The sequence below is a fragment of the Stenella coeruleoalba genome (assembly GCF_951394435.1).
Source record: "Stenella coeruleoalba genome assembly, chromosome: 3".
Taxonomy (NCBI): Eukaryota; Metazoa; Chordata; class Mammalia; order Artiodactyla; family Delphinidae; genus Stenella; species Stenella coeruleoalba.
This window is the reverse complement of record NC_137148.1, coordinates 173,901,597-173,920,024: the sequence shown is the minus strand read 5'-3', so window position 1 is coordinate 173,920,024 and position 18,428 is coordinate 173,901,597. Positions and strand designations below refer to the sequence as shown.

At 60.4% G+C, this 18,428-nt stretch overlaps 1 protein-coding gene across 1 annotated transcript; it reads left to right on the top strand.

The window, feature by feature from the left end:
- The first annotated feature begins 9,694 nt into the window (after positions 1 to 9,694).
- On the top strand, positions 9,695 to 17,093 carry BSG (basigin (Ok blood group)). Its single transcript, XM_079918086.1, has 7 exons — positions 9,695 to 9,853; positions 14,468 to 14,624; positions 15,096 to 15,178; positions 15,292 to 15,705; positions 16,258 to 16,282; positions 16,370 to 16,436; positions 16,910 to 17,093. Exons 1-6 carry the CDS (start codon positions 9,790 to 9,792, stop codon positions 16,431 to 16,433), a joined length of 807 nt encoding a protein of 268 aa, XP_079774212.1. The 5' UTR covers positions 9,695 to 9,789; the 3' UTR covers positions 16,434 to 16,436; positions 16,910 to 17,093.
- Positions 17,094 to 18,428: the final 1,335 nt, after the last annotated feature.

Genomic DNA, 18,428 nt, shown 5'->3' with positions numbered 1-18,428 from the left:
TCAGGGGACCAATAAACTCTAATAAGGAAATGGCATGAGCCGGCCTGGATTCTGCCCCATGCGGGGGTGGGGGGGCAGGGGGAATGAGAGCTCCCCATTTACAAAACAGAGGTTGCAGGTTTGAGGCTTCCCAGGCGGCCCAGCAGCTGGCGAGGGCCCCGAGGGTGCCTGGCAGGGGGCAGCGCTGGCCACTGGGTTCCGAAGCCAGATTCCCTCTGGCAGGGGGTGGGCTGGGCACTGGGGAGCCAGAGGGAGACACGGAGAAAGCAGCCAGGGATCTTCTTCCCCCTCTCTTTTTTATTTTGGTGCCGCCTTTATTGAGATATAATTCACACGCCATACAATTCACGCTTTTGAAAAGTGTGTAATGCAGTGGTTTTCGGTACATTACCCGGGTTGTGCCACCAGCCCCTCTGTCCAGTTCCAGAACATTCCATCACCCCAAAAGCAACCCCAGCCCCTCCCCCAGCCCCTGACGACCAGGAATCCACCCTCTGTGTCTGTGGATTTGCCTGTTCCGGATGCTTCCCGTCAATGGAATCACACCCCGTGTGTCCACGTCTGGCTTCTCTCACGGAGCATCGTGTTCTCAAGGTCTGTCCACGTTGTAGCGAGTGTCGGGGCTACCGAGTGACGTTCCTGGGTGTGGAGGGACATGTGTGTGTATCTGCTCACCTGTCCGTGGACACTTGGGCTGTTTCCACCCTGGCTGCTGTGGCCATGGGCGCACAGGCGCGTGTGTGGACGTGTGTTTTCAGTTCTCCCGGGCCTGCGCCGACGAGGGAGGGCTTGCTGGGCCACGTGGTGACTTTCTGTTGAACAGTTTGTGGAACTGCTGTTTTCCAGCAGAGTCTTTTACTTTTCCTCTGAAAACCTCAAACACACAGCCACGTTGAAATAACCGCACACTGAACACCTAGGTGCCCACCATGCAGGTTCTGCCAGGAGCAGGTGATGTGCCTGCTTCTTGGTCCACTGTCCGTCTGTCCGTCCATCTGGCTTTGTTGCATCTCCCAGCAGACAGACACTGCCCTGTGGGGACACGGCCGGGATTGCAGGACTTATTTAGCGCCCTGTCTCTCCCTCCTACGCGGCGGAACGCGCAGGTGTCACTCAAGGATCTGCTGCTCCGACAGCAAGGACAGATGTGAACAACACAAGCCCTGCAACATGCACATCCCTGACCCCAGAAGGTCGCTCAGCCCCTCACAGGCTTGTCGTGAATGGAGCTTCTGCATAGTGACTACAGCACATGGGCGAGAAGTTAAAAGGACAAAACCCGCCAAGGGAAAGAAGTGCCCCACGTCATCCACCGATAACCTTTTTCCCAGGAAGTAAGTGCCTCTGGTGCCTTCCGTCCTCATCTGAGGGTTTTCTAAGCAGGAAAGGCCACTGCTCAGGCAGCCAGCCCGGCACTGCCTCAGCCCAGGCCAGGGAGCAGCTCCCGGCCCCCACCTGCCGCCTGTATCCGCTTGTCTGGGCTATGGGCCCAGAAGTGGAGTTTGCCCATCAGAAGGCAAGGGATTTTCCCCTTTGGTGATGGCAGCAGAATTTCTTGTCTGCTGAGCACAGACTGAGTTCCAGGCCTCCTGCAAAGTGTTAAGATGCTTTAGGAAACCCTTGCCATCTTTATTCCAGAGCCAGAGAGAAGGAAGGATGAAAAGGAGGCGGAGGACGGAGACCACCCACCTTCTCTCTCTCTCTCTTTTTTCTTTCCAAACTGCTAAAGCTTCTTTATCTTTTTTTTTTTTAATAGACTTTACTTTTTTAGAACAGTTTTTTTTTTTATTTTGGCAGTACGCGGGCCTCTCACTGTTGTGGCCTCTCCCGTTGAGGAGCACAGGCTCCGGACGCGCAGGCTCAGCGACCACGGCTCACGGGCCCAGCCGCTCCGCGGCATGTGGGATCCTCCCGGACCGGGGCACGAACCCGCGTCCCCTGCATCAGCAGGCGAACTCAACCACTGTGCCACCAGGGAAGCCCTATTTTTAGTTTTTTAAGGAACCTCCATACTGTTCTCCATAGTGGCTGCACCAATTTACATTCCCACCAGCAGTGCAAGAGGGTTCCTTTCTCTCCACACCCTCTCCAGCATTTACTATTTATAGACTTTTTGATGATGGCCATTCTGACCGGTGTGAGGTGATACCTCATTGTAGTTTTGATTTGCATCTCCCTAATAATTAGCAATGTTGAGCATCTTTTCATGTGCTTCTTGGCCATCTGTATGTCTTCTTTGGAGACATGTCTATTTAGATCTTCTGCCCATTTTTCGATTGGGTTGTTTGTTTGTTTTATTTTGAGCCACATGAGCTGCTTGTATATTTTGGAGATTAATCCCTTGTGGGTCGCTTCGTTTGCACATATTTTCTCCCATTCTGTGGGCTGTCTTTTCGTTTTTCTGATGGTTTCCTTTGCTGTGCAAAAGCTCTTAAGTTTAATCAGGTCCCATTTGTTTCCTCTAGCAAGTTAATCAAACCCGAGGAGATGGGTGGCAGGAACCCCGATAGCTGGTCAGTCAGAAGCTCAGGGGACATGGTGGACTTGGGATGGATGTGTGGGGTGGGGGCAGACATGTGGGGCTGGCCTGTAACCTGGGGGTCTGACCGACTCTGGGCAGAGAGGGTCAGAACTGAGTTAAATCTTCAGGATGGCATCCTCTGGGCATTGGAGGACTGCTGGGTGCTTGACAAACACCCCAGGCAAACACCCCTGTGTAACCAGCGCCTAGGTCGACAGACAGAGCAGGAGCTCCACAAGCCTCCTCCCCAGCAAGGTTCCTGCCTCTGGGTTCCCATCCCCGAGATGGGTCCTGCCTGCCTGTGCATCCCCGAGGATACTGCTCTGTGCCCGGGGCCTTCCCTCAAGTGCGACAGTCCTCCCGCCTGGCCACCCACACCATTCCCATGGGGTGTCCCATCGGGCACCCCGCTCATATTTCCACGCTCCTGTAGACCCGGGGGTCTCACCTGGGGCAATTCTGTCCCAGGGACACGGGGCCACAACTGGGGATGTCTGTGGTCCCTAGGACTTGGGGGCTCCAGCGTTGAGCACATGGGGCCGGGGAGGCCGCTCCACACCCCACGGTGCCCAGGATGCCCCACAGACGGTGAGCCCCCCATGGCAGCAGGCGGGGTTGGGGAGCCCCGATGGAGGGACCTAGGCTTGTCTCTGAAGGCCTGGGGCCTCACGAAGCCAGCGCCGCACTCACCGCACTCCCAGCAGAGGGAGAGGGCTGAGCACCTGACCCCACCGGGCGCACCCCAGCCTGCAGAAAAGCTGTGCATCTTCCAGCCTGCAGAGGGCGGCGGTATGCCCCACCTCCAGAGCCGGCAGGTTGGCGCTTTGCACATTCCCTGCCTGTTCTGGACGTTTCCCATCCATGGAGTCGCACCCTGTGTGTCCTTCTGTGTCTGGCTTCTCTCACTGAGCATCCTGTTCTCAAGGTCCGTCCACGTGGTGGCGAGTGTCAGGGCTTCTCTCCTTTTCAGGCTGAGTGACGTTCCCATGTGTGGAGAGACCACATGGCATTTGTCCATTTATCCGTCGAGGGACACATGGGCCGTCCCGGCGCCCTCGGCTGCTGAGGGTGAACAGCTGCCCTCTGGCCGCCGCCTTCCCGCGGTTCAGCTGCGGAAGGATTTCGGCATCACACCTCCAGCAGCGCTACCGGAGGCTGCAGTTTTATCTGTGCCATCCTCCAGTAAGTCCCTGATTGGGAGGGGGAGGGCCGGCGGCGGGGACCTGGGGTGGCTCCAGCTGGACTGGAGATCAGTGGAGGCCTGGCGGTGTTTGGAGGCCTGAGGCCCTGGAGGGGGAAGCTTATCTGCGTCCACAGCTGTCGCCTCCGCCCAGCTGAGCCCCACCCCACGCCCAGGTGAGCAGGACCCTGAGAGCCTTAAAGGGACAGAGTGAGGCACTGACAGCAGGACAGGCTGGGGGACTCGGGGCACCAGGGCACCGCCACAGGGGGTCAAAGGGCACGACCGAGTGTCAGGGCTGGGCGGGGGCTCTGGTCTCTGCCGGTTTCAGCTGGCCAGCAGGGGGTCGGGGGATGGTGGGAGAGGGACCCTGCAGGGAATGCGTTTCCCAAAACCAACCCTACACCTGGCCGCTCAGAGCAACTGTGTTGTGTCCTGGAATAAGGGCCAGGAGAGCAACATGACAGCTCAATTCAGTGTCCCCAGGGCCTGGGAAAAACTTTCCATAAGGGCTGAGACTGGGGCCTTCAGGGAGACTGGACCGCAGGGATGATCCAACATTAATTTACAGGGAGACCTCAGACGCATCTTCGGATCCCAGCCTTCGTGTGGCGTCTTAGCTTGAAGGCGGTGGTGCCCTCACACGCAAATGGTTCTGGAAAATGTGAGAGGGAAACGCAGAGATAGAGATGGAGAGACAGAGAGAGAGGAGAGACAGAGACAGAGGAAGGGGTTGGGTCACAAACGTGGCCAAGGCCCCTGGCCGAGAATCCAGGTGCAGGGGGCTGCTGTCCCCAGGGTGCCTCTGTAGGTTTGAGGACTTCTCAAAATAAACTGTTGAGAAACAAAGAACCCTCCCCTTGTTCCACCAGGACAAAGACATCGGCAACAGGGTGAGGAAACCTTGAAACGCCAGGACACCTTAAAGCTCAGCCCCCACGAGGCCCAGGGAGGGTTTCCGTTGACAGCAGCCCCCCAGGTGTTCAGGACACTGTGCATCACAACTGTGCAGGGGAAGAATCTCTTGAATTCTCTGCCATCTCAGCGGGGGAGGCTGAGGAGAGGCTGGATCATCTCTCACTTTCAGATGCTTTGTTTTGTTTTGTTTTGTCCTGTTTTTACCTATCGGACTTGTTCGCTAGGAAAGATCACCAGCCCCCGGCCACGTTCATCTGGGGGAACCGCCTGTCACTTTTCCAGGGAGAGCAGTAGTTAAGAAGGAGAAGCCAGAGGAGGTCAGAGGGCAGCTGCTTCTGTAAATCCCTTCCGGGCATGTCTGCCCTTGAAGCAGGAGCTGGACTGGCGGGTGAGTCCCGGGGGCCCCCCCCCGCCTGCAGGGAGCCTCCCTGGCTCCCAGCTTGGCGTCTGCCCTGACCACCCTACTGCCACCGGCCACGTCAGTCAACCCCAGCGCTGAAGGAACCAACCACCCGACCCTCTGTACCATCTCCTGGGGCCGCTGCAGCAGAGCGCCACAAGCTAGGCTGCTTACATAGCAGAAATTATGTTCTCATGGTTCTGAAGGCCACAAGTCTGAGACGGGGTGTCGGCAGGGCTGTGCTCACTCCGTGGGGGGGGGGGGGCCTTCCCACCCCTCCCAGCTCCTGGTGTGGCCCACGGTCCTTGGTGTCCTGGGCCTGTGGTCCCATCACCCCATCCTCTGTCTCCGATTTTTTATTTTATTTTTATTTTTTAAAGATTTTTTTTGATACGGACCATTTTTAAAGTCTTTATTGAATTTGTTACAATATGGCCTCTGTTTTACGTTTTGGTTTTTTGGCCCAGAGGCATGTGGGATCTTAGTGCCCTGACCAGGGATCAAACCCACACCCCCTGCATTGGAAGGTGGAGTCTCTACCACTGTACCACCAGGGAAGTCCCTGTGTCTGTCTCTTATAAGGTCATTGGATTCAAGGCCGTCCTCATCCAGGATGAGCTCATGTCAAGACCCTTAATTTAGTTATATCTGCAAAGACGTTTTTTCCAAATAAGGAAGGCCCCATTCTCAGGTCTGGAAGCAACCGCTGCACCATCCTGTCCCCCCAGTCCCACGCCTTCCCTGCCCAGGACCCTCTCCCCACAGCCCCGGACCTGTCTACAACACACGGAAGATAGAAGACTAAGACCCGCCCTCGCTCGGATCCCTCCCAGGGCTCCTCAGCATAAAATCCACACCCTCACCACCAGTCACCACCTGGGGAAGGGCTGGATTTCAAACTCCACCCTTTCAGAAAAATGCACTGAAAACCTGAAGCTGGGGGCTTCTCTGGTGGCGCAGTGGTTAAGAATCCGCCTGCCAATGCAGGGCACACGGGTTCGAGCCAGCGCCCTGGTCCGGGAAGATCCCACATGCCACGGAGCGAGTAAGCCAGTGAGCCACAACTACGGAGCCTGCGCTCTGGAGCCCGCGAGCCACAACTACTGAAGCCCGCGAGCCACAACTACTGAAGCCCGTGCTCTGCAACAAAGAGAAGCCACCACAATGAGAAGCCCGCGCACCACAAGGAAGAGTAGCCCTCGCTCGCCACAACTAGAGAAAGCCAGCAGGCAGCAACAAAGACCCAACACAGCCACAAATAAATAAATAAAATTTTTAAAAAACAGAAACCTTAAGTTGGAACATTTTAGCAATGCACAGATGGGTGTGACAGAGAATAAAACCCTCATGTTTTCTCTCCCCTTATCTTTGCGTTCAAAACGTTTCATAGGAAGAAGTAGAAAGCAAACCACACAGCCAGAGACGGGACAGTGGCTGGTGTCCTGAGTATGAGGCCCGGAGAAAGGACGGCTCGGGTGCAGCCAGGGCCAGGTGGGAAGGGTCGGTCGGAGACCCGGGAAGGCGTGCCCGGTGACAGGCACAGCCAGGCAAAGGCTCGGGGCAGGGACAGTGCCAGCAAGGCTGGAGCCAAGCGCGGGGGAGGTGAGGGCGCTGAGGCCCCAGCGGGGAGTTCGGCTCTTCCTTCCTCCTGCCTGGCTAGAGCTAGCGGTGGCCTGTCTGTGCCAACAGCAGAGCCGGGAAGCGCTTTCCTTGCTCTTCTGTTTGTGGATCTCTGGACCGCTCCCAGGGCCCCCGCAGGCCTCAGAGGGGGAGACCCAGGGAGGATCCTGGCTCTCCCACGGCCAATTAGGGGCGCCCGCAAGCCCAGGCCTTGCCGGCTGTGCGTGTCCCTGCCCGCACGCACAGCCGGCAAGGAGCACGGAGTGTGCACGGGGTGCACGCAAGGACAGAGAGTTGGGGGGGCGAAGAGGAGAGTTAAGGGTGACCGGATTGGCTGCTTTCGACAGGCGGGGTCAGAGGTGCCCCGTGGAACACAGGGCTGCAGGACAACCAGTGACATCTGAATTTCAGACAGACAACAGATCGTTTTTAGTGTAAGTATATAGCAGATAGTGTGTGGGATATATTATACTAAATAATTAGTGCCTTTTGCAATCTGAAATTCAAGTGTAACTGGGTGTCATGTGTTTTTACTTGCTGAATCTGGCCACCCTTGCCTGGGCTCATCCTGAAAGGCCTCTTCTTAGAAGCAGAAGGGGACATGGGACCCTCCTGACCCGGCTGGGGCCAGGACCCAGCTGAGGAGGGAGGGGGCAGGGAGGCACCACTGTGTTCTGGCAGCCCCACGATTTCCCACGAGTCCCGCCCTCAGCCCGGCTCTGGGCCAACGGGGGCACAGAGATCCGCCCAAGCCCGAAGTTGCTTTGAGGCCAGCTGCCCGCTTGCCCCCCTCCTCCCACGCGTCCCTCTCGACCCCGCTCCGTGCAGCCTTGCTGAGCCTGCCAGTGCATCTGCAGGAGGAGAGGCCTCTGTCCTGGCCCCTCTGTCACACCCTTCTAGCCTTTTCCTCCAGGATCCCCGGCCCCGCAGAGAGGGCTCTGCCGGCTCTGCCCAGGCTCCTCCTCCAGCTGCCTCCCCCTGCCCCTGACAAGCTGCTCCTGGACTCACAGCTCAGCCCTCCAGGGGCCGCTGCCCCTCCTCATACACGTGTCGCCTCCAATGTCGTCACCTCCAAGAGGCCACCTGGCCCCTCATCTAAAGCGGTGCCTCCTGATCGACATCACCCCATTTTTTAATTGAGATGATTCACATACCACACAATTCACCCATGAAAGCGTAAACAGTTCTGGTACATTCCCAGAGTTGAGCACTCAGCATGACAATCAGTTTTAGAACATTTCATCACCCTAGAAAGCAACCCCATCGCCATGAGCAGTCCCCCCCTCCCCCTCCCCAGCCCCGACAACCACCAGCCCACTGTCTGTCCCTGTGCATCTACCAGTTCTGGACGTTTCCCATCAATGGAATCACACACCGTGGGTCCTTCTGTGCCTGGCTTCTCTCACTGAGCATCGTGTTCTCAGGGTCCATCCACGTGGCAGCAAGGTCAGGGCTTCACCCCTTTTCCTGGCTGAGTGACGTTCCCGTGTGTGGAGGGACCACATGTTCCTTATTCATTCACCCATTGATGGGCATTTGGGCTGTTCCACTTTTTGGCTGTTGTGCTGCTGTGAACATTGCAGTGGAAGTTCCTGTATGGACGTGAGTTTTCAGTTCTCTGCGGCACACACCTAGGACTGGCATTGCTGGGTCAGGTGGTCACTCCGTTTAACCATTTGAGGAGCGGCTGCACCGTTTCACCTCCTCACCAGCCCCGCCCAGGGTTCCACTTCCTCATCCTGTTATTTTCTGCCCTTCTGATGAGGGCCATCGTGGTGGGTGCGAAGTGGTGTCTCACTGTGGTTTCTGCCTACCTTCCCCTGAGCAACTTCTCATGTGCTAATGTTATCTGCATGTCTTCTCTGGAGAAATGTGTTTTCAGATCCTTTGTCCATTTTTTAATTGGGTTATTTGTCCTTTTTAAGAGTTAAGGGACTTCCCTGGTATGCCAGTGGTTAAGACTCTACGCTCCCAATGCAGGGGGGGCCGGGTTCCATCCCTGGTCAGGGAACTAGATCCCTCATGCCACAACTAAGAGCACACATGCGACAGTGAAGAGCCAGCAAGCCGCAATAAAAAAAAAAAGATCCTGCACGCCGCACCAAAGACCTCACGCGCAGCAACGAAGATCCCCATGCTGGAGCCAAATAAATATATATTTTTTTAACTTGAGTTATAAGAAAAGTTGAGTTGTAAGTGTTCTTTATACATTCTAGATACAAGTCCCTTATCAGATACATGATTTACCAGTATTTTCTCCCATTCCTTGGGTTGTCTTATCACTTTCTTCTCTGAAGCACAGAAGTTTTTAATTTTTGATGAATTCCAATGTATCTGATTTTTTGTTGCTGTTGCCTGTGCTTTTGGTGACATGTGTAAGATACCATTGCCTAATCCAAGGTCACAAAGACTGCATACCCTGGTTTTGTTTGAAAGTATTTTGTCATTTTTAGAAGTATTTGTTGTAAAACACGGGGACCTCAGCGTAGGTGTTCCAGACAAATACAGGACGGCCAGTTACATTTGAATCAGGTAAATGGTGATACTTTCCTTGCAAAACTGTGTTCAAACACTGCACGGGACACTTACACTAAGAAATTATTCATTCTCTGCCTGAAACTCAAACTTAACTGCTGTCCAGCTATTTTTATTTGCTAAATCTGGCAGCCTCACCCCAGGGGACACATCCCACCTGTTCACGGGGATCCCCATCGCCTCCCTCGATTCTTTTTTTTTTCCTCCCTCGATTCTTTTTAAATTTTTTGCACTATGGCAAACTACACGTAAGTTGAGAAATTTACACTTTGAGCGTAAAGTTAAGGTCTTAAGTCAAACTAGGAAGGACAGCTGGCCCCCGCCCGGTCTCGCAGGCCCCGCCCCGTTTCCTAGCAACGTAGCCTCGCCCCTGGCCGCAGCGCGCGGCCCACCCGGGTTCTCACGTGGCGCCGCCCATTCAGCTTCCGTAGCGCGAGTCAGCCGGGTCCGCGCGTGCGTACATGCGTCCGCGCGCGTGCGCAGGTGGTGGCCGACTCACCGTGCGCCCCCCCCCCCGCGACGCCGCCTGCGTGCGCGCACCCGGCGGCTGTCCGGTTCTTATAGCGCCGCGGGCGGCGGTTGCGTGGGGACGGCGGGACGGCGGGACGGTGGGATATGGCGGCTGTGCGGCTCATGCTGGGGCTTGTGCTGCTGAGCGCTCAGGGCGGCTTCGGGGCAGGTGAGGACCTTGGGGTGGGGGCGCGAAGCCTGCTGGTGGTCTGGCCTGGCTGGGGGCGGCCCGCCCTCTGCTCCAGGGGAGACCCCAGCCCGGGCGAGAGGGAGGAGAGCCCGGCCGGTGGAGGGAGGCCCAGCCCGGGGGGTGGTGGGGAGGGAGACTCCGAGCTGAAGCCGACCTAAGCGAGGCAGCTTAGGAGGGACTTTCCTGCTCGGAATGCTTGGGCGGGGGCCGCAGGGGAGCCCCCGGGCGCCCAGGCCCTGGCTGTCATCCGGGAGGTGGGCTCTTGTCCTCACGGGGGCGCGGGCACCCAGGCACGTGACGGCCCCTGAGCCGGGTCGGCTTTCCGGCCGGAGGGATTGTCCTTCTTCCCGGGATTTAGGTCCCGTGTCTCGCTCTGGCTCTGCACTTGTCCCTGGAGTCGCCCGAACACTTAAACCCTTGTGGGGAGGCATACACTCTTCTTCCTTCGTTTTTGTCTGATTTCGGGGCCCAGAAGAAGGTGGAGGCTGGTCCGCCCTCCTGTTTTTACAGGGGTGGAAAGAGGCCCCGGCCGGGAGGGGAGGTGTTCTAAGGTCACCGTGAGCCCCCCCGGCTCAGAGCAGGAACTGTGGGGGGACTGTTTTTACAGACTCTCAAACGGAGCTCCTCACGGGAGGGGCAGCCTGTTGGGTGGGCAGACGTGGTTTAGAGAATGCTCACAGCAAAATGGGTTAAGGCGTGCTTTTCTGGGAGAAAGCAGGGCAGCCTCTCTTTTGCCTGAAAGAGAGATTTTTTTTTTCCTGTATGGAGCACGACTTCCCGTTTGGTTCTGGGTTAACGATTTATAGTGACCAGCGTGTAGAGAACAAAGTGCAGACCTTGGGGGCAGGAGCAGGTGGGCTCTGAGAGGGGTGGCAGCTGCCCTAGGGCGTGGGAGGGGCTGCCCCTTAGAGAAGCTTCACCGGCTTACTGCTGACCTACTTTTAGATCTCAGTTCGCCTCTTTCTTTTGCCTCATAATCAAAACGGCCATTTATTGACCGCCCTCTGGACAGGGCCCCTGGCAGGCGAGGTGAGTGCCCGGCAGCGTGAGCCCTTTAGACGCAGCCCTCGCCAGCCAGCGGGGAAGGATGGCCCCCGGTGTTCTGCTGGGGGCACAGCTCCGATCCATCACCCTTGTCTGTGGGGTTGCTCTTACACACTCACACCACGTGGGTGTGTGCCGTGGGCGGTCCTGGTTTATTTATGCTGAGTCTGAATCCCCCTGGGGCTATATCTGTGCCTTGTCCTCCCTTTTTCACTTTCCACCTTTCCCAGGGACTCTGGGAAAGACCTGAAAGTCTGGGTCTCGTGTCCTTTTTCTGCCTGGGGTGAGTGAGTTCGCCTTTCCTGGCCAGGTCAGCTCTCCAGAAACCTGCCTCGGGCAACTCTGCTGGGGCAGGTGTCTTCGTGGGGGGGGCCCCATCGCCTGAGGCCCCAGGATGTCCCTCCTCCTGGGAGAGCCCTGCTCTCCAGGCCATGCAGGGCCCTGTGGTCCTGGCGGGGCTGGCGGGCAGACATGGGCTTGCTAGCTGGTTCCCTCTCTGAGCCTCGGGTGAGGGGCCGGAGCCCCCCGCCCGCAGGATTAGAGCGGTGAGCAGCCCGGGGCTGGCCTCCCAGAGGCGGTCTCTCCTGGCCACCGCCTCGTCCCGAGAGCTCCCCCCAGGATGTGTACCCGAGGCCTGCCTGGCCCTGCGCCCTGCCCAGCCCGGCTGCCGAGTGGGCACAGAGGAGGGGTGGCTGTTTTTAGATGAAGGTGACTTTACTTGAGAACATGGGTTGCAGTCACGTGGTCGGGAAGGAGGGTCAGGCACTCTCGGGTTCCCAGGGCTCTGGGAGGGCCTGCCTGTGCACAGCCGGGGCCCCTGTGAGTTCTTGGGGTGCTGCCCCGGGCCTCCTGGGCACTGGGCGTGGCTGGGGGTTCTGGAGGGTGGGCTTTTCACCCTCTTTCCATCACTGCCCCCTGAGGAGCATTTTGAGGCATTCTTTCTAATGGCCCTGTCCCAGTGACCTGTCAGTGTCACAGATGTTACGTCCCCTGTGGCAGCAGTCTCTGTGGTGGCCCTGGGGGCCACAACCCGGCACCCCACTTGGAGTGACCTGGCCTGTTGAGGATGGGTGACCGGCATGTGGCAGGTCACTGGGGCGGATGGGCTGGCTCCCTTGCTGCGTGTGTCCCTCTGGCCAGGACAGGGGTGTCGGCCTGCGGGGCCTCAGGCAGGGAGGGCTCTCCTGGGCGAGGCTGGCCAGCCCGTTGGCCTCTGCAGACACCTGGGATGGGTGGAGTTGGGGCCCACCTCTGCCCCTCTCTGAGAGCTGAGGCACCCCGCCCTGGTGCCACCTGGAGGAGTCCTGCGGGCACTCGTCTCTCCTCCAGGAGGCAGGGTGGGGCCTGGGTAAGACCTGCCTGAGCACCCCTGTCCGAGGCTCTAGGGTGCAGAGGCAGGCCCTGTCTGGGCAAAGCGCCGCCTCTGGCCTTACTTTCTGCCCTGACTCACCTCCCAGCTCTGTACGGAGCTGCTGGTTCTGCAGTCTTGGGAAATCTTGACGGAGAAATGCGGGTTTCTGGAGGCCTTTGGTGAAAGTGACGCAGAGGTCCATCCTCACGCCCCTGTCTGCCTGTAACCGCCTGGCCTGAGGCCTGAGTGGCCAGTGGGCGGACGTGAAGGTCCGTCTGTCCCCGGGGCCTTGTGGCCAGCCTTGTGTGCTCTCCTACACGGCCGGTACGCACACATGTGCCGCGTATGCCTCCACACCTATGTGTCCGTGCACACGTGCGGCAGTGCCGCGGCTGTGCCCCCAGGAGCGGGGAGCACCTGGAGCTGCAGAGGGGCCTCCTTTGCTTCAGTCCCTGCTGGCCCGGACTTCTGAGACGTCCTGTCCCCTTTTAAAGGAAGAGCCAGCAGGTGGCCAGAGGCGGGGTGGTGAGGACTGGCGGCTCAGGAAGAGGCCCCGCCGGGCCCTGCACGTGTTCTGTGCACGGGCTGGCCTTGGGTCCTGCCTCTTCCACCCGAAGGAGGCTGGCGTCCTCTGGACCCGAATGCCGCCGGGGCGCAGGGGCCTGCGTGTGGCCAGCCCACCCAGGACCTAACACACAGGCCCAGGCGGGATCTCAGACGCCCAAGGAGATGTGCGCTCTGCCCGCAGTCGTTCCAGAAAGCGGCCCAGCTGTGAAGTCTGTCCTGGGATTTGAGCTTTACTTTTCTTAGCGGCTGAGGAGTCCGTGAGGACGGGGGAGCCCGGTTTGGATCACTGGGCGTCAGCCGGAGGGCTCCTGCCGCCAGGTCCAGCCGGGGGTCGTGACCTGCGGTCGTTCTGCTCGGCTTCACGTGCTTAGTCTGTGCTCACGCAGTTGTGCCGTCGGAAGTCACCGTGTGACCCCAGTGAGGGAGCGGGGGTCCGGGGTGGCGGCCTGCCCGGTGGGCGCTGGGGCCCCGCGGCCTGGCTGCGTCCCTACTGGCTGAACCGTTCCAGCGCAGTCCTGATTCTGCTTTCGCCTGATTTTATGCCAGAGGCCTCTGGGCCTGCACCCTCTGTGCCCAAGTCCTGTGGGCGTGGCCTTCTCCAAGGGTTGCCTCGGGTGCGTGCGTGTGGGTGACGGTTCTGGAGAAACAGGCGCTTCCTGGTGGACACCACTGTGTCTTGGACGCGACTTTATAAAGTCCCCACTGTCCCCAAGGACAGCTGCCCCGGGATCCCGGGTGGTTTGACAGGAGTATCCCCAGGACACCTGCTCCCAGCCCTGGGATAGGGCTCTGGTGTGGACGTTCACTGAAGGTCAGCACCTGGAGGTGCGGCCTGACCCCCAGCAAAGGGGTCCTCATTCTGGTCTGCCGTCCCGGCCCCCTCCCTGAACGCCCAGAGGTCTGGGGTCTCCTGCCCCTGGTCCCTGGAGAGGAGCCCTCCCCAGCTCGAGCCCAGTCTCCCATCTCCAGAACTGTCAGCGTGCTTCTCACTGTCTGCTTCTAACCGGCTTCACGTTTCGGTTCCTCAAGAGAAGGTCGTAATGAATGGGGAGCCTTGCCTGGTTGGAAATTGAGAGGAAGGGCTGCGGGGAGTCGCCCCAGCGCCCCAGGCAGCAGGACAGCCTGTCATTTGTGTGGAGGTTTGGGGCACATGCGGCCTTCTGAGAAGCAGGGACCTCCAGGACGGGGCCGCTGCAGCCCCCTGGCCCCCGTGGCCTGAGCACACCTGTCCCACCCACCCCGGTGGCCTTCCCTTGGTTGTGGGAGAGAGGGGGAGCATGCAAGACTACCCAGAGCGGGGGTGGTGACCTGGGCGGTGATGGACTTCAACTTTCCGAAAAGGCCTTTCGGGGCTGCGGGGCTGGACCCGGCAGTCGCTGCCCTGGTCCTTGTTCTGGGGCCGGGGTGGGCGCTGCTGCTGTTCCCACGCCCAAGGCCCAGCCAGTTAGGACAATTCCTGGCAGAATCCTGCCCCAGACCCCGAGGGGAGGGCCTTCCAGGAGCCCCATGCGGTTCTGCACTCTGGGTACCAGCCCTGGCTTCTCTCCCTCTGGGGAGCTGGGGTTGGGAGAAGTGGCAGGCTCCTTGGGTTCTCCCCTGACACTGTTCTCTTCTCTCCTCTGGCTGCCCAGGGAGCACGATCTGGACTTCCATCGATGATGATGGCTCCAGAACCCGCCTCACATGCGCCTTGAATCACAGCGCCACCGAGATCGTGGGCCACCGCTGGGTGAAGGGGGGCAAGGTGCTGAAGGAGGACGCGCTGCCCGGCCTGAGGACGGAGTACGAGTGAGTGAGGCTGCCCCAGCAGCAAAAGGCGGGGCCTGCCTGGTCTCCAAGGGCCTCTGGTCAGCGAGTACGGAGGTTGTAGTCGGTGGGCTGGCTCTGGACAGAAGTTGGGAACTGGCTCAGACGGGGGTTTGGAGACAGCTGAGGCCCGGGATGCAGGGAGGGTCCAGTGGCTGCCAGACGTGACCACCTCCAAGACCCGTCCCTCCTTCCGGCGCGTTGGGGACCCCGGTCCCTGGCTCGCTGGGTTCTGAGCACCGCCGGGGCCACTGCGGAGCCTTGTCTGGGGGGAGGAGCGGCTCTGGAAGCCCAGGGCTCCTGGATGTGGCTGTGGGGTAAGCTGCCTGCCGCCCCTGCACCTCCTGGTCCCTCCTCCCCGGGGAGGCACCCCCCCCCCGTTCCCGCCCCCGCCCGGCAGGGTTTGGACAGAAGCTTCTCGGCTCACACCCCGCTCACGGCCTCTGCCTGCAGCGTGGACTCGGACGACCGCTCGGGCCAGTACTCCTGCATCTTCCTTCCAGAACATGCGGGCCGCAGCGACCTGCAAGTGAAGGGTGGGCTCCTGGGGGCCCCGGGCCTGAGGGGCTGGGGTGGAGGCGGGCAGGGCAGCTCCATCTCCGGCCCCGCTGCCCCAGGGTCAGGCTCCAGCCCGCCCTCCTCCCGGCAGGGCCCCCCAGCGTCAAGGCGGTGAAGAAGTCGGAGCACGCCACCGAGGGGGAGACTGTGGTGCTGGCCTGCAAGTCAGACTCCTTCCCGCCCGTCGCAAACTGGCAGTGGTCCAAGATGACCGACTCTGGGGACCAGGCCATCACTAACAGCTCCCAGCACAAGTTCTTCGTGGTCTCCTCGGAGACCAGGACGGAGCTGCATATCCCAGACCTGGACCTGAGCTCAGACCCCGGCAAGTACGTGTGCAACGGCACCAGCTCAGAGGGCTCTGGCCAGGCGGTCATCACGCTGCGCGTGCGCAACCGCTTCGCCGCCCTCTGGCCCTTCCTGGGCATCGTGGCCGAGGTGCTCGTGCTGGTCACCATCATCTTCATCTACGAGAAGCGGCGGAAGCCGGACGAGGTCCTAGACGGTGAGCCGGCCCCACACGCCCTCTGCTCCCCTCCCGGCGGGGGGACCCCTGGGGCCGGGGCCGCTGTCCGGGAGTGTGGGCCTGAGGGTTAGCCCCCTTGGCCACCGTGTCCCGGGGCCTCCCTGGGGCACCCGCCCCTTTCCCTGGCTGGGGGTGTGTGTCAGCCCTTACGGCCTCACCTGCCCCTCTTTCCTCACTGGGCTGCCAGCGGGCGTCCTCTGCGGTCAGTGCTCCTCCATGGGCTTGGTCTCCGCCTGTGGAGACTGCTTTGGGCCCAGGGCTGTGGCACCAAGTAAACCCCTGGCCTTGTGTGATGGGGCCACTGGGGTGCGGGGCTGGGGGCCAGGCAGGGCCCCCAGGTGCCTCTCACACTGAGACCCTAGACAGCTCACGTGAGGGTGCGTGTCCTGGGGCGGGCTAGCCCCCACATTGCAGTCGGGGAGGCTGAGGGCGGCGCCCCGTGGGATGGGGCCACCCCGTGCATGGCCTGGCGTGCAGACCGCCGCTGACAGCCCGTCCTCCTCTCTTGCATGTGGCTGTGCACCTGCACAGATGAGGACGCCGGCTCTGCTCCACTGTAAGTCCCTGCCTTGCTGGGGGTGGGCGGGTCACTGGGCAGAGCTGGGAGGCGTGAGGGGCAGCTGTCTGGTCCTCCTGTCACCAGGAAGAGCAGCGGGCACCACGTGAACGACAAAGACAAGAACGTTCGCCAGAGGAACTCCAGCTGAGAGGTGAGGGGGGGAGGGCGGGCCGGCCGAGGGCGCGGGGCTCCTCCTGAGGCTGGTCCAAGCGCCCCGCCCCTCTCCCCCCCACCCCCAGGACGAGTCTGTAGGCGCCCATCCCAGCGTTTGCACAACCCCACGGAAACCCACCTGACAAAAGCAAACCGTGTTGTGCATTCAAATCACACGTTTTCTCACCTTTTTAAAGAAAAACGAAACTAGGGTTTTCTGTGTGTAGAATTCTGTCCCTTAGGGCTTTGCTTTTCTTTTTTAACCATCTCGTGAGCCCCCCAGGGGAGTCGTGAGGTTTGTGTGAGGCCCCTGCCACCCCCACCATCCGTCCCCTCGCGTCCCCTGGGCTGTTGGTCTCCTGGTCTGGGTGTGGAGGCCAGACGGCCCTTGTTCTGAGGCTCCCGCCCCAGGTCCACCTCCTGAGACTGCTCGGCTGTGTGGGGCCGGAGCCAAGTCCCTGCCCTTTGCAGAAGGTCCAGGTGGAGCCGCGGTGCCAAGCATCCTGCCGTGAGAAGCCAGTGCTGTGGGGTCACTGCAGGTCTGAGCACGTGGCCGCCCTGGGAAGAGGGTGTCAGCTGCTCTTCTCAGAGCAGGAGCCGCTGTGATGGGCCTCTCTCCCCACCCCACCTTCCTACTCCCCAATAAAGTCTGACCCCTCATACTCTCCCGGCTCCTGTCTGCGCCGAGCCTGGGTCTCACCAAGAAAGCTCGGGGGGGGGGTTCAGCCGGTGAGGCGTAACGAGGTTAGGGTGCACGGGGGCTGGGTGACGGGTAAAGCCGGGAGTGGTGTACGGACCACTGCAACAGAAGTGGTCCGGCTCTCCAGTTCTTCTAAGCCTGCTTCTGCCCTTCAAAGGGTATCTGGACAAAACCAGGGCATCCTTTCCGCGGACCCCCAGGTCGGGATGGGCGGCCATCAGCCACCGCCGCCAGGCACCCGGCTGTCCTGGTCAGAACGCTCCCGGGGCCTTTGGGGGCCTGAGGGGCAGGTGAGCAGCTGGGGCCTCCCTCTGGAGCTGGGAGTCTGTCCCGAGGCACATCTGGGGTGGGGGCGCGGCTGCCCCTCTTGGGACCCTAGCTGGGGGTGGGAGGCAGCCCAGAGAACCCCAGGAGCAGCTGTGCACCAGCCCCCGCGGGGAGAAGGGGGTTGCCTGCTTACCCAGCCTGCATCCCAGTAGCTGGGCCGAATGGGGGAGCGTAGGTGGGGTTGAAGCGGGGTGGGGGTGGGGGTGGGGGTGGAACAGGAAGTCCTAGGAGGTGGGGCGGAGCCCTGGGACTCGGTAAGTACCACCTAGGCCTCCCACTGGGCACACCTGGGGAGACAGTGCCAGAGGGGAAAGGGCTTGTCCAGGGTGACCCTTTTCCCACACCCAGGGGCTGTGGTCACCCCATGTCCCCCCCTGGAGCCCTGCAAGACCTGCAGGTCTGGGTGAGGGTCTCAAGCCACCTGCTGTTCGGGGGAGGCAGGGGTCTCAGAGTGTTGGGCCAGCTCTTCCTAACTCTCCAGAGAAGCCAGAAATCTGGGCCCGCGTGTGAAGTCTGCGTTTTTCAACGTTGGCGAAAACAAATCCCAACGTACCAAAGCCTCAAGAATTGACAGATTTCAGACTTGGCCCACTGGCCACCGGCTCGAGGCCCAGTGGGTTCTGAGGGGGGACGGAGAGGGCCTCTTCCCTGCAAGTCCCACAGCCCGGGGACAGGGGCTGGGGGCTGGGGAGGGGCGGGGGTGGGGTGGACCAGGCTGCCCCCTGTCCGCTGACCAGGTGTGTCCCCGGAGTCACCCGCAGGTCTGGTTTCCCTGAGCGCCCACGGGGAGAGTAGGGGTTCCTTTAGGGGGACCTTGCACCGCATAACCTGGAGGAGGTGCCTCCCAGTTCACAGGAACTGAGGCCGCTGGGCCCCGAAGCCCTGGGGCTGGGGCTAGGGGCTGCGGCTGGCCAGCCATTCCCTCCAGCCACCACCAGAGGGCACCACGTGCACACCCCTGAG

Bases quoted from the DNA above. Each gene is read 5' to 3' on its own strand.
- BSG (XM_079918086.1), top strand. From the start codon at position 9,790: ATGGCGGCTGTGCGGCTCATGCTGGGGCTTGTGCTGCTGAGCGCTCAG. The intron at 15,706-16,257 runs GTGAGCCGGCCC...GCACCTGCACAG, and splicing joins GCCGGACGAGGTCCTAGACG to ATGAGGACGCCGGCTCTGCT. The intron at 16,283-16,369 runs GTAAGTCCCTGC...TCCTGTCACCAG, and splicing joins GACGCCGGCTCTGCTCCACT to GAAGAGCAGCGGGCACCACG.